Genomic DNA, 13,439 nt, shown 5'->3' on the forward strand with positions numbered 1-13,439 from the left:
CGTGACCATTCAGTAAAACTGGTTGCTCCACGACAATATAATCCATGTGTTTACCGGACAAATAATTACATGGACGGACAGTAGACTAGTGAACCAGATAGTTAATAATGTTTTTTTGTCTTAAAAATCACATAAGAAAAAGTAACTTTGATGTTGTAATTTTCCAAACTATTAACCTTGTCTGTAGAGTGTATTTATGATGTGTGTGTGTGTGTGTGTGCATATATATATATATATATATATATATATATATATATATATATATATACACATACATATAAGTATATACATACATATATGTATATACATACATATATGTACATATATACATATATGTACATACATACATATATGTATATACATACATACATATACATACATATATGTACATACATACATATATGTATATACATACATATATGTATATACATACATATATGTATATACATACATATATATATGTACATACATATATATACCCACAAGCACACACATTTAATGTACTCATAAATGTTGTAAACACACACAATATACACTGTAAAGATAAGGTTGATAGCCAGGAGAATTATTTTCTGACTAACAACTCATTTTAGACACTTAATATCTTTAATGTATTTCTTTTGCTAATAATATAACAGCTAGCACCATTTAGAAAGGTACCATCTTAGAATAATTCTGGACATTAAACTTTTGAAAATGTCCCTATTAAAACAGTTGTTAATGCAGTAGTTGGCAGTTCTTCTATATTTCTACTTGACTACCTTACTAGTGTCTGGAACTGTTATTATAAGTACCTCCTAGAATATTTTGCAATGATTGAATATTAACTGTGTTTTTCATTTGATTTTGTCTGCATGGTTTCAATCTGTGCATACAGCAGTTATATTTATGTACATTAAGAAATATGAAATTATTGGGTCATCACATAAATAATGTGGTATTTTTATACTTATATTTTTCAAAATTAAGATAAACAAAGTTCTTTTTTAAATAATAATAATAATAATATTAATTGTGTACAGTGCTCAGGTGCACTACAACTCATCTAAAGTGTATATATAATCAGGTGTAGTTTCGGCGGGTTTCGGAAAGCATGAGGGCCTTAAAGGATGCAGTGTCATGGCAGCAGTCAACAACTGACGCAGGCAGTTTATTCCATGCTTCAGCAACTCTGAGCGTGAAAAAATGTTTCCAAAAGTCATGGGAGCTGTGTTGTTTTCTGACTTTGTAGGCATGTCCACGTGTGTTAGACACATGGAGATCAAAAAGGTGTTCAGTGTTGTTGTTGGTGAGGTGGTTGATAACTTTGTGGGTGTTAACCAAGCCAGACGCCGGAGCTTCGTTTTTAACCTAAAATATACCCTCCTTCGTTTTCTACAATGCTCTTCCATCTATCTGGTAGACTTGCAAGGTCCCTCTTCCAAAATTCACTTGTCTTTGACAAAAAATACTCTTCCAGATCTGTTCCAACCTCGTCTACAGAATTCATATTTTTTCTGTCCAAATGATTCTGAAGCCTGCGGAATAAATTTTAATCAGATGGGGCAATGTCCAGTGAATACGGTGGGTGGGGCATTGTTTCCCATTAAAACTGCTCCTTTGGGAATTTCACTCTCACTGTAAGTGGCTGAGCATTATCCTGATGGAAGAACACTTTTTATCATGAAACCAAAGATGGTTGTTTTTCTTCTAGCACTGACTTAAGCCACTCAAGCTACTCTCAGTAGATCTCCATTGTTATCATTTGGTTTGGGTTTAAAAGTTCAAAGTGGATTAAACCTTTCATATCCGATGAAACAGATAACAACACTTTACGTGGGTGAAGACCTTCTTTAGCCTGGGGTGCTGGAGTTTCTCCTTTCCTTACCCACTGTCTTCAATGCTTAACATTTTTATAGAGAACCCATTTCTCATCATCAGTCACCATTCAGTCCAAAAAGGTTCATCTATGAGACATGACAGCAAAGAAGAGCACACATTCACTCTGCATGCAATTAGACTCGAAAAATTTGTGAGGAACCCATTGACCCAATTTGCTGACTTTTCTGATGGCACACAGGTGTCGTTGAATGGTTGAATGACCAGATCCAAGACTCTCTGCTAGTTCCTCAACAGTTACGATGGGATTTTGTTCCACCAGGATTTGAAGGATGTCCTTGTGGAGCTCTACAGATCTTCCAGGATGGGGCATATCTTCTAGGCCTTAGTTTCCAGCTCAGAATTTCTGGAACAACCGTTAACACTGGCTTACACTTATTGTCCAATCCCAATATACTGCATGAATATTCCTCACATTTTCCATTGGAGTGTTGCCTTTATTGAACTCATAAAGCAGAATATGCCAAATATGCTCCTTAGTCACTTCTATTATAGCTTTGAAAAGATAACTTAAAATCGAACTGCACTCTTCAAAACTTGCACTAGGAATAAGTACACAGTAAAATTATTACCTGCTTTTATAGTAAGTTGATGCAAGTAGTTTATCCTGTTCCCCTCCGAGTTTTAGTTCATACAATTGAAAAAAAACACATTATTCATGAGATGACCCAATACTTAATGTATTAATTTATGTACTCTATAGGAAGACACCTGATCTTGTCCTTCTGTCATACTTTAGACTTTCAGCACCTGGTCTAAATTCCTCTTACTCAGACCCTCACACGCACAGTTATGGGGCTTTTCTCATTCTCTTATTCTTTTCTGTCTTGTGGCTTGCTTGGTAACCTCACTAGTGCTGGTGCCATATAAAAAGCATAAGGTGGTGGGCATTAGGAAAGGCATCCAGCCATAGAAAATATACCAAAGCTTACACTGTAGTTCAGCACAGCTCTGTCGTTTGCCTGAGCCTGTCACACTATCCAAACCTTATTGGTATGGAAAATGAGGATGAGGGATTACCATGGCAAATGAAAGCTATTAGTGGATATACATAATACAACATATAGCTCAGATAGTAGTTGAAAAATTAGCTTTCAGTGTATTCAGTGCAAGAGAGAACCTGTTGTGATTTTATCTCTGATACACAGACTTGTGACGAGACTGACACTTAAACTATTTGAATTTGAAATCTTTCTGCATCAAATAACTCCAAATTAATCTCTAAACTGTGTTACATGTTACAGATAAAAATGATGGATCCTCCTTCTCTCGGTCGAGAAGCTCCAGTATGTCCAGTCTTGAAAATGTTTCCAAAGAAGCAATCCAGTGTCTCAAATTTTCTGATTCATATACAAGAAAAACAGGTTGGTGCTTTTTATATATGTTGCTGCTGTTGTTGTTGTTGTTGTTACTTAGCTTTGTAAGTAAATATTAATGGCTTGACTGAGAGAGATGTGACTATTTTATATAGCCTGTTCCAGCTAAAGATGACTGACAGTGGGGAAATATCTAGATGGGAGTTTGCCAGCTCTTGGTCTCCACTTGTTGATTTACACCAGTGTTGTTTCTGGTCATGCTGGAGCAGCGATATATGTAAATTGTCAGAAGTATTTTTGATGAGTGAAATAAGGGTAAATATATACCAAATGAAATATGTTGGGCATGTGTTAACACACATTCTCAGACAGAAAGAAGAGAAAAAAGCATGTCTGTAAATATAAATATATATATATATATATATATATATATATATATAATATATATATATATATATATATATATATATAATATATATATATATATCATCATCATCATCATCATCGTTTAACGTCCGTTCTCCATGCTAGCATGGATTGGACGGTTCGACCGGGGATCTGGGAAGCCAGAAGGCTGCACCAGGCTCCAGTCTTATCTGGCAATGTTTCTACAGCTGGATGCCCTTCCTAACGCCAACCACTCCGTGAGTGTAGTGGGTGCTTTTTATGTGCCACCCGATATATATATATATATAATATATATATATATATATATATATATTCAAAATAAGCCACAAGAATGACTCCGGTAATTTAGTACGATCGTTTTGTACTACATCATTTTATTAAATGTTGTAAGTATTACAACAGTTTTAAAATGCTGAGCACTCATCAGCCAATATATATATATATCAGAAAAAGAACAAGCAAATAAAGTGAGTATATTAATATTTATTCTATATTATAGCTCCATTTCAGCTGATTTTACAAGGAGTTTCGCACATGAGTTAGGGAAGAGCATAAGGCAATATTCATCAGAGGACCTAAGGCAATATTCATCAGAGGATCTAATATGAAAAGTATCACAATGACTCTCTACTATTAGAGATCAGGAAGTGTCACATCTGGTTTGTGTGTGTGTTGTGAATAAAAACAAAATGAAAACACTCGTGGGAGACTTCTGAGGTGGATTTCATTAAAAGTTATGTCCCTTGCACAAAAGTCAGAGTGCCTCCACAGTGTGAAGGGGTTACTGCTTGCAAAGTGGGGCTGCAGCTTGTGTAGGATCGATGTGTATGCAGGAGATGGGGGTGTGGGAGGAGGAAATGGTGGGGAGTTCAGGTCTTAAAATCAAATGTGAATATGTATGTGTATTTGTAAAGTTAGGTGTGGTAAACATTGTGCTGAACTCTCAAACAGTGATGGTGACAAGTACTGATGGTGGAAGCCCTAATGTTTATCAAGGTGCAGTCTACAGATATTCAGAAGGACTGGTCTTAACACTTCAGACCCATATGCTGCAGCAGAAGTGTTAAAACCGGTTCTTCTGATGGTGTAAAGCAATCATGGAAGTGCCACATAAAAGTGTCCATGCGGTGCCATGTAAAAGCACCTGTGTGGAACCATGTAAAAGTACCTGTGCATAAAAGCACTCATGCAACACCACATAAAGAACCTGTGCAGTGCCATGTAAAAGTGCCCTTGCAGCGCCGCATAAAAGTGCTCATACCGCACCACATAAGAGCACTCAGCACACTTTGTAAAGTGTTTGGTGTTAGGAAGGGCATCCAGCTGTAGAAACCATGCTAAATTGGACTGGAGTCTTGTACAGCACCTCAGCTTGTCAGCATGGACAATGGATGTGAAATGATGTTAATGATATTTTCTTTCATGTGGGCATGAACAGAAAACTTCCCAGGCACTTATTCTTCACACTCTAAAGGCACTCAAGCTTTTTAAGCACAGGACATAACTCTTGATGAATTCCCCTTTGAATTTCTCCCACGAGTGTTTTCATTTCATTTTTATTCACTGCACTCACAAGCAAAAAGCTGACCCCTAGTAGCAGAGAGCTATCACCATACTTTGTTAAGACAACTGAACGGACCCATTATACTGGATGATGATATTGTGTGTAGAGATCTAAAATCAACAGTAGCAGTCACTCATCTAACTGTACACAGAATATTTACTATACACGTATGTGTAATGCTAGTGGCATGAAAAATGCACCAAGTACACACTATAAAGTAGTTGGCATTAGGAAGAGCATCCAGCTGAAGGAATCACGCCAAATCTGATATGGAGCATAATGCAGCTCTGTGGCTTATCAGATTGTCAAACTATCCAAGTCATGCCAGCGTGAAAACCAGATGTTAAATGATGATGATGATTTGCATGTGTGTGTATGTATATGCATACAAATATATGTATAGTAAGGCAGCGAGCTGGCAGAATTGTTAGCATGCCGGACGAAATGCTTAGCGGTATTTCGTCTGCGTTACGTTCTGAGTTCAAATTCCGCCGAGGTTGACTTTGCCTTTCATCCTTTCGGGGTCGATTAAATAAGTACCTATTTCTTTATTACCCACAAGGGGCTGAACATAGAGGGGACAAACATGGACAGGCATAGGTATTAAGTCGATTATATCAACCCCAGTGCTTAACTGGTACTTAATTTATCGACCCCGAAAGGATGAAAGGCAAAGTCGACCTCGGCGGAATTTGAACTCACAACGTAACGGCAGACGAAATACCGCTAAGCATTTCGCCCGACGTGCTAACGATTCTGCTAGCTCGCCGTCGATTAAATAAGTACCAGTTATGCACTGGGGTCGATATAATCGACTTAATTCGTTTGTCTGTCCTTGTTTGTCCTCTCTGTGTTTAGCCCCTTGTGGGTAGTAAAGAAATAGGTATTTTGTCTGCCGCTATGTTCTGAGTTCAAATTCCACTGAGGTCAACTTTGCCTTTCATCCAGTTACACACTGGAGTCGATCTAATCGACTTAATCCCTTTGTCTGTCCTTGTTTGTCCCCTCTATGTTTAGCCCCTTGTGGGCAATAAAGAATAATATATGTATTTATATTTGTGTGTATGTATGTGTGTACATACCCATACTCACAATGCCTTATAACAAACTGTAAAATAACTCTTGTATAAGCAGTTTTTTTCTTTGTTTCCAATTGTCAGATAGTTACACCTGTCCTTGTTTATGGGTCGGCACCAGTTTAGGATCCGTCTTAGTCATTGTACTTAATCTTCCTTCGCAAGAACAAAGAAATTTCCAGCCTGTCATTGTATCCCCAAGTGGTGAGTTTTCTTTTATTAACTATTTCAAGCCTCTGTTTTTAAAACTTCCATGACTGTTTTCTGTGTATAACCAAATAACAAAATAACAAGAAATATTGAATTTCTAAATCTCTCATAGAGACATGTACGGTGGTGGGGCGATAGAATGGTTGTATACTGTCAATCTAACAAGAACGTGACAGTAGGGGGTACACCACCGCTGTATAGCCCTAGGAAGCATCGAACTCCTCCTGATGGCTTTGACACATTTTTCCCTGTGTCCTTATATACATATACGAAGGGGAGACAAACACCCCCAGCTGCCGGAACTGCATCTAGGGACACCGTGTTTCAGGATCGTTCAGGCTTAGTAAAAAATATGACTAGAAATAATTTTTTAAAATGTGACAAGATTTAGTTAAAAAAATATACATATACATACAGAGATATATAGACATATACACACACATATACATATTGACATTAAAAGACAGCAAACTTCAATAAAAGAGTGTTTCTGGGTTTTTTGCAGGTACCATATTCAGGCTAAAAGGTGCCATTCTTACCATGTCGTTTTTGGATTGCAATGGTGTTTTAGTTCCCGATGCCTCCGTTCAATGGGAAGATAAGTCAAAGTTGAAAATAGATCCAAGAGAAGCACAAAGTAAGTATAACTTGGTACCAATATCTCATAAATATTTGTGAGAATTTCTGCAATTTTCAAACTATACCCAAGAAGACCCAACCACTACAACAGAATTGAGATCCTAAAACCAAGGTGCCGCATAAAAAGCATTGGTGTAGGTGCTGGTACCATGTAAAAAGCACTGGTGTTGGTGCCACATAAAATGTGCTGGTGCTGGTGCAATGTAAAAAGTGCTGGTGCCACATGAAAAGCACTGGTGCTGGTGTCACATAAAAAGCTCTGGTGGTGGTGTTGCTAAGTAAAAAGCCCTGGTGTTGGTGCCACATGAAAAGCACTGGTGTTGGTTCCACATGAAAAGCACTGGTGTTGGTTCCACATGAAAAGCACTGGTGTTGGTTCCACATGAAAAGCACTGGTGTTGGTTCCACATGAAAAGCACTGGTGTTGGTTCCACATGAAAAGCCCTGGTGTTGGTTCCACATGAAAAGCCCTGGTGTTGGTTCCACATGAAAAGCACTGGTGTTGGTTCCACATGAAAAGCACTGGTGTTGGTGCCACATGAAAAGCACTGGTGTTGGTGCCACATGAAAAGCACTGGTGTTGGTGCCACATGAAAAGCACTGGTGTTGGTGCCACATGAAAAGCACTGGTGTTGGTGCCACATGAAAAGCACTGATACTGGTGTCACATAAAAAGCACTGGTTCTGGTGCTAAGTAAAAAGCCACATAAAAAGTGCTGGTGATGGTGCCAGGTAAAAATCACCCAGTGCACTGTAAAGTGGCTGGCATTAGGAAGGGCAACCAAACTAACACACACTCTGGAACCTGGTGCAGCCCTTGGCCTTGACAGTTTCTGTCAAGCTGTCCAACCCATGCCAGCATGTTAAATGCTTAAATGTTCATGATGATGATGATGATTCAAACCAAATTTGCATAATATAATCTATGCTATGTAATCATTATCTTTTTAATTTCATGACCAAAATTGTTTCTGCTCAGTTGAATTGTCATCCCTATGATTCCTCATAATTCTTCAACCTTCTCAATCTTACAGCTAAAGCTTACCTCAACAAACTTTCTATGTCTAATGGCACTTAGGTCATATTTGTGGTTTACCAGGAAAGATGCTCAGCTAAATTCCTCATTGATGTAGCTGCAGCTGGAAAACTCCATATTAAAGTCCGGTGAAACTAGAAATAACCGGCCTATCTAAATAAATATAGGTCATCATTGCCAGGAGCGTAACTAGCCCGCTTATGCGTACCGTTTCCTTCTTTGGTCACTAAACTCTGCTTGCGAAGAACTGTTGAGGCAAGTGAAATCAAAATCAAATTCGATGACTGGCATCGTGCTAGTGGGGTGCTAAGAGCACCATACGAGTGTGATCGTTGACAGATCAGCTAACCGGCTTCCGTGCCAGTGGCACATAAAAGGGCACCATTCGAGTGTGATCATTACCAGCGTCGCCTTACTGGCACTTGTGCTCATGCTAGTAGGGTACCAAGATCACCATCCGAGCGTGATCGTTGCCAGAGCAGCCAACTGGCTTCCATGCCGGTGGCACATAAAAGGGCACCATTTGAGCGTGATCGTTACCAACGTCGCCTTACTGGTACCTGTGCCGGTGGCATGTGTAAAAAGATTCAAGCAAGGTCGTTGCCAGTACTGCCTAACTGGCTCCTATGCCGGTGGCACGTAAAAAGCACCCACTACACTCTCGGAGTGGTTGGCGTTAGGAATGGCATCCAGCTGTAGAAACTATGCCAGATCAAGATTGGAGCCTGGTGCAGCCATCTGGTTCGCCAGCCCTCAGTCAAAATCATCCAACCCATGCTAGCATGGAAAGCGGACGTTAAACGATGATGATGATGATGATGATTGCAGAGTTAGGCCATTTACAAATGTCTGCATATAGATAGTAGTGTTTTAGATATTGCTTTGAATTTTGTTGATGTCATAAGAATTTGTAAACTTTGAAAGAATGTGAAATAATTCCTTTTTGTAACAGTGGATCTTGAAGCACACATAAGGCTATAAATATTGGCTTCAAATTTTGGCACAAGACCAGCAATTTTAGGGGAGGGGTAAGTCAATCCCAGCATTCAACTGGTACTTGTTTTATCAACCCCAGTGTTCGACTAGTACTTATTTTATTGACTCCCCAACATTCAACTGGTACTTACCTTGTCAGCCTCAGCATTCAACTGGTAATTACTTTACTGACCCCAAAATTCAACTGGTACTTACTTTATCAACCCCAAAACGATGAAAGGCAAAGTCAACTGCAGCAGAATGTGAACTCAGAATGTAAAGACAGATGAAATGCCTCTAAGCATTTTGCCTGGTGTGCTAACAATTCTGCCAACTTGCCATCTCATTAAGCTACAGATAAATAAATAGTATCCAAAGCCAAAAGTAGCCCTTGGTTTTTTTTACTATCCAAAAGGGTTATATTCAACTCAGTATTTACATGCTATTATTTTTAGCTTTGTATATGTTTTGTTGCTTTAAATAGCTTTTTCAAGCAATTTTTTTACTACAAAGTTCAATGCACCCAAACACTTCCAGTGTTGTTCACGTCACGACTATAAAGACATAAATTTGCTTTAAATAACTTTTTCAAGCAATTTTTTTACTGCAAAGTTCAATGCACCCAAACACTTCCAGTGTTGTTCACGTCACGACATAAAGACATAAATTGCTTACAGCTTGTATTGCAAATTTTAGATTCTGATGATGATGATGATGATAATAATAATAATGAAATTATTGTATACAGTGCTCAGGTGCATCACAACTTGTCAAAAGTGCGTATAAAGCATATGCAGTAATGTACAAATGTCTGGGAAGTGAACAGTGTATGAGTCAGATACATGCTTGCATGTGTATGGAGGGGAGAAAATCAGGTGTAGTGTTGGTGAGTGGACTGGAGCAACGTGAAATGAAGTGTTTTGCTCAAGAACACGTGTTGCCCAGTCCAGGAATTGAAACCACAATCTTACGATTATGATGCTGACACCCTAACCACTAAGCCACGTGTCTCCACATATATATATATATATACACACACACACACACACTGATATATGTGTGTATGTGTATTTATATATATATATATATACATGTACACAGACGTACATACAGCCATACACATACAGGTGGGTGTACATGTGAATGATAAAAGCAGTTGACATTTATTGTAGAAGCCCCACATTGCTTGCAGTTTTGTAGACATAAAAGCATGTCTAGCTTATCAGATGTTCAGAGACAGAGTGAAGAGGAATGAATCTAGCTAAGAAGCAAGATTGATGGTGGGGGAGAAAGAGAGAGAAACCACAGTAAATAGATTTCTGTTGCAGTAGAAAGTATATATACACATGCATGTGTGTGTGTGTGTGTGTGTGTATATAATGTGTGTATTTGTATGTAAATATAGACAGGTATATCTCAACTTATGTTGTTTCAAGTTGCATCTTTTTTGATGAGGTACCAATTAGGTCATTTATTATGTTCACAAAATATCTCATGATTATACCTGTACTCATGCTTGCCTCTGGCCGATAGGCTGTGCACCAGTAGATTGAGGCACATTACAGCCTCATAGCCTAGCTAAAAATAGATGGTATTACGCATGCTTAACTTCTGATTTCATGTCACAGCAAAGTTATCTTGCCTTACATTCTCCTGCAGTTGATAAAATTAATAAAAAGGCAATGTAGGAGTGAAGACCCCCCTTCGGTACAAATGACTATGGGATTGCACCTAGAAAGTTACCCTCCAGGCAAGGTTGTTTATGGAAGACTAGTAGTCACTCATGCATACCAGCCTGCCCTCTCCACGTCACCAATGTTGTCCAAGGGAAAGGCAAAGGCCAATACAGCTGAGCACCAGTGACATCGCAACTCATTTCTACAAATGAGTGAACTGGAGCAATGTGTGATAAAGTGTCTTGCTCAAGAACACAACACACAGCCTGGTCCAGGAATCAAACTCACTACCTCGTGATTGTGAACCTGGTGTTGTAACCACTGAGCCATACTAAAATTAGTATAACTGACTATATCCACCTCTAAAATTTGTAGTTTTATGTCAATGTGAGAAATCAAAGTAATTCTCATTGACAGTGCCATACAATTACAAAACTTCCAAAGATTTATCAAAATCAACCATACTAACTTTCCTGAAGATATGATAAGAAACAGAATCAGGATGGTTACAAAAGGGATACCTTATATCATAGATAATGTAATTAAGGAAGATCCTTCATTTAAACAAATTGTCAAGATTGTAGCAGAAAGATAATTCTTCTTTGGCAAAAGACATTCATCCTTTATGTTATGACTCTTTACTCTTTTACTTGTTTCAGTCATTTGACTGCGGCCATGCTGGAGCACCGCCTTTAAACAAGCAACTCAACCCCGGGACTTATTCATTGTAAGCCCAGTACTTATTCTATCGGTCTCTTTTGCCGAACCGCTACGTGACGGGGACATAAACACACCAGCATCAGTTGTCAAGTAATGCTAGGGGAACAAACACAAACATACACGCACACATGCACATATATATATACATATATACGACGGGCTTCTTTCAGTTTCCGTCTACCAAATCCACTCACAAGGCTTTGGTCGGCCCGAGGCTATAGTAGAAGACACTTGCCCAAGGTGCCACGCAGTGGGACTGAACCCAGAACCATGTGGTTGGTAAACAAGCTACTTACCACACAGCCACTCCTGCGCCTATTCAGTTTAACTGAAAATTTTAAATTTTAAAGTACCAAGCATTTCTGAAATCTGTGAAAAATAGAAAAAACGTGCCATCATTTCAAACAAAGTATAACATGTTTAAAAATAATGCAACAAAGGATTTATTTGGCATTTCCTGCTGCAAGTACAACTCCTTTAAAAACTAGAATTATTTCAAATAAATTGGAAATGTTAATATTTTTATCACCAAAATGTGTCAAGAATCAAAAATTGGTTTACACATAATTTTATTTTAATGTGTGTGTAATCTAGACCTAGGCACACAGCAAGCCAATTGCAACTAGTGAGGGCTATCTTGATAGCTGGGGGTACTGAATAGAACTCTAAAACCTGTACTGTTTATAAAATTTGGTTACATCTTTCAAGAAAATTCACTACACGAAATAATAAAATCAAGTTACATTTATTTAATACAGCTGCTATCTACAGCAATGCAATGCAAAAGATTTAAGAAAGTCATCCTTGTCTAAACTTGATTTGTATTTACTAAGGGAAGCCAGTATCACAAGGTTTGATTTTCGCTGGTGCTTTATATTTCGTTGAAAGGGTGTCATAATTTGAGTTATTTTAATGTGTGTAATCTAGACCATGTTTGTTCCCCCACTACTGCTCAGTTCTGCAGAAGAGACTGGTAGAATAAGGACCAGGCATAAAAACAAAATAAGTACTGGGGTCAATTTGTTCGACTAAAACCCTTGAAGGCAATGCTCCAGCATGGCTGCGGTCAAATGACTACGATACATAAAAGAAGAAACCATTTATTAAACAAAATATAAGCTAATACAATTGCAGTGTGGAAGGTGTTTGTAAGCCATTTAACCCTTTCGTTACCAAACAGCCCAAAGCCGCCCGAAAAAAATTTTGGTTAATGTGACCAAACCGCCCAAACCCACCCGAATTTACCTATTCATATTTAAATGAGAATATCAGAGCAAATCTCTTTAGTACAATCATGAAAACACGTGATTATGCTTCATAAACAGTTCATCTACAGTTTAGTACAAAGATCGACGTGTAATTTTAATTCCCTGAATTTTGGGAGATTTTTTTCCACATTTTTTTCGGCATCGATTTTTCTTCAACTTTGAAAATAGATAGGAGTTTCATGTTATCAAGCATTGATTCCGAATTGGAAAATTTGTGAAACAAATACTGGGTACTGTTGTGGATTTAGTTTTTATACAGGGAAACTAATGTTAGTCAGCATGGCCTAGGGAACAATGTGGTCTGGAATTTATCACTTCCATACCATAACCAGGGCCGTATATTATTTTTTGACCGATTTCCTTAGTTCGGTCGAACTTACGGTGGATTCCAATATTTCAGTTTATTCCACCTTTATGGTACACCTGTTGTGCATTAAATTCAACTGATGATATAGTGATGTGCACAATTCTTCTTTATCAAAATTTTGTTGCATACCCATTTGAATATTAGCTGATGATTCATTTTCTATGGTGATGTTTAAACAAAATTTTTATATTTTTACCTTTTGCTCAATTTACCTGGATTTACCTGTAATTAAAGTCACTTTGAGACAAAAGTTATGCAATAGAATTGATTAAGAACCCTTTCTTTAATTATGTTCCAAATATCACA

General features: G+C 38.0%; 1 protein-coding gene across 1 annotated transcript in view; it reads left to right on the forward strand.

The window, feature by feature from the left end:
• The window catches only part of LOC115224093 (syntaxin-binding protein 5), a 370,435-nt gene that overhangs the window by 336,336 nt on the left and 20,660 nt on the right, over positions 1-13,439 (forward strand). Inside the window, exons 23-25 of the mRNA XM_036513088.1 lie at positions 3,123-3,242; positions 6,327-6,446; positions 6,958-7,089. Of these exons, the coding sequence (XP_036368981.1) occupies positions 3,123-3,242; positions 6,327-6,446; positions 6,958-7,089 (372 nt within the window). The remainder of the gene's footprint in view (positions 1-3,122; positions 3,243-6,326; positions 6,447-6,957; positions 7,090-13,439) is intronic.

This window comes from Octopus sinensis, linkage group LG24 (assembly GCF_006345805.1).
Source record: "Octopus sinensis linkage group LG24, ASM634580v1, whole genome shotgun sequence".
Taxonomy (NCBI): domain Eukaryota; kingdom Metazoa; phylum Mollusca; class Cephalopoda; order Octopoda; family Octopodidae; genus Octopus; species Octopus sinensis.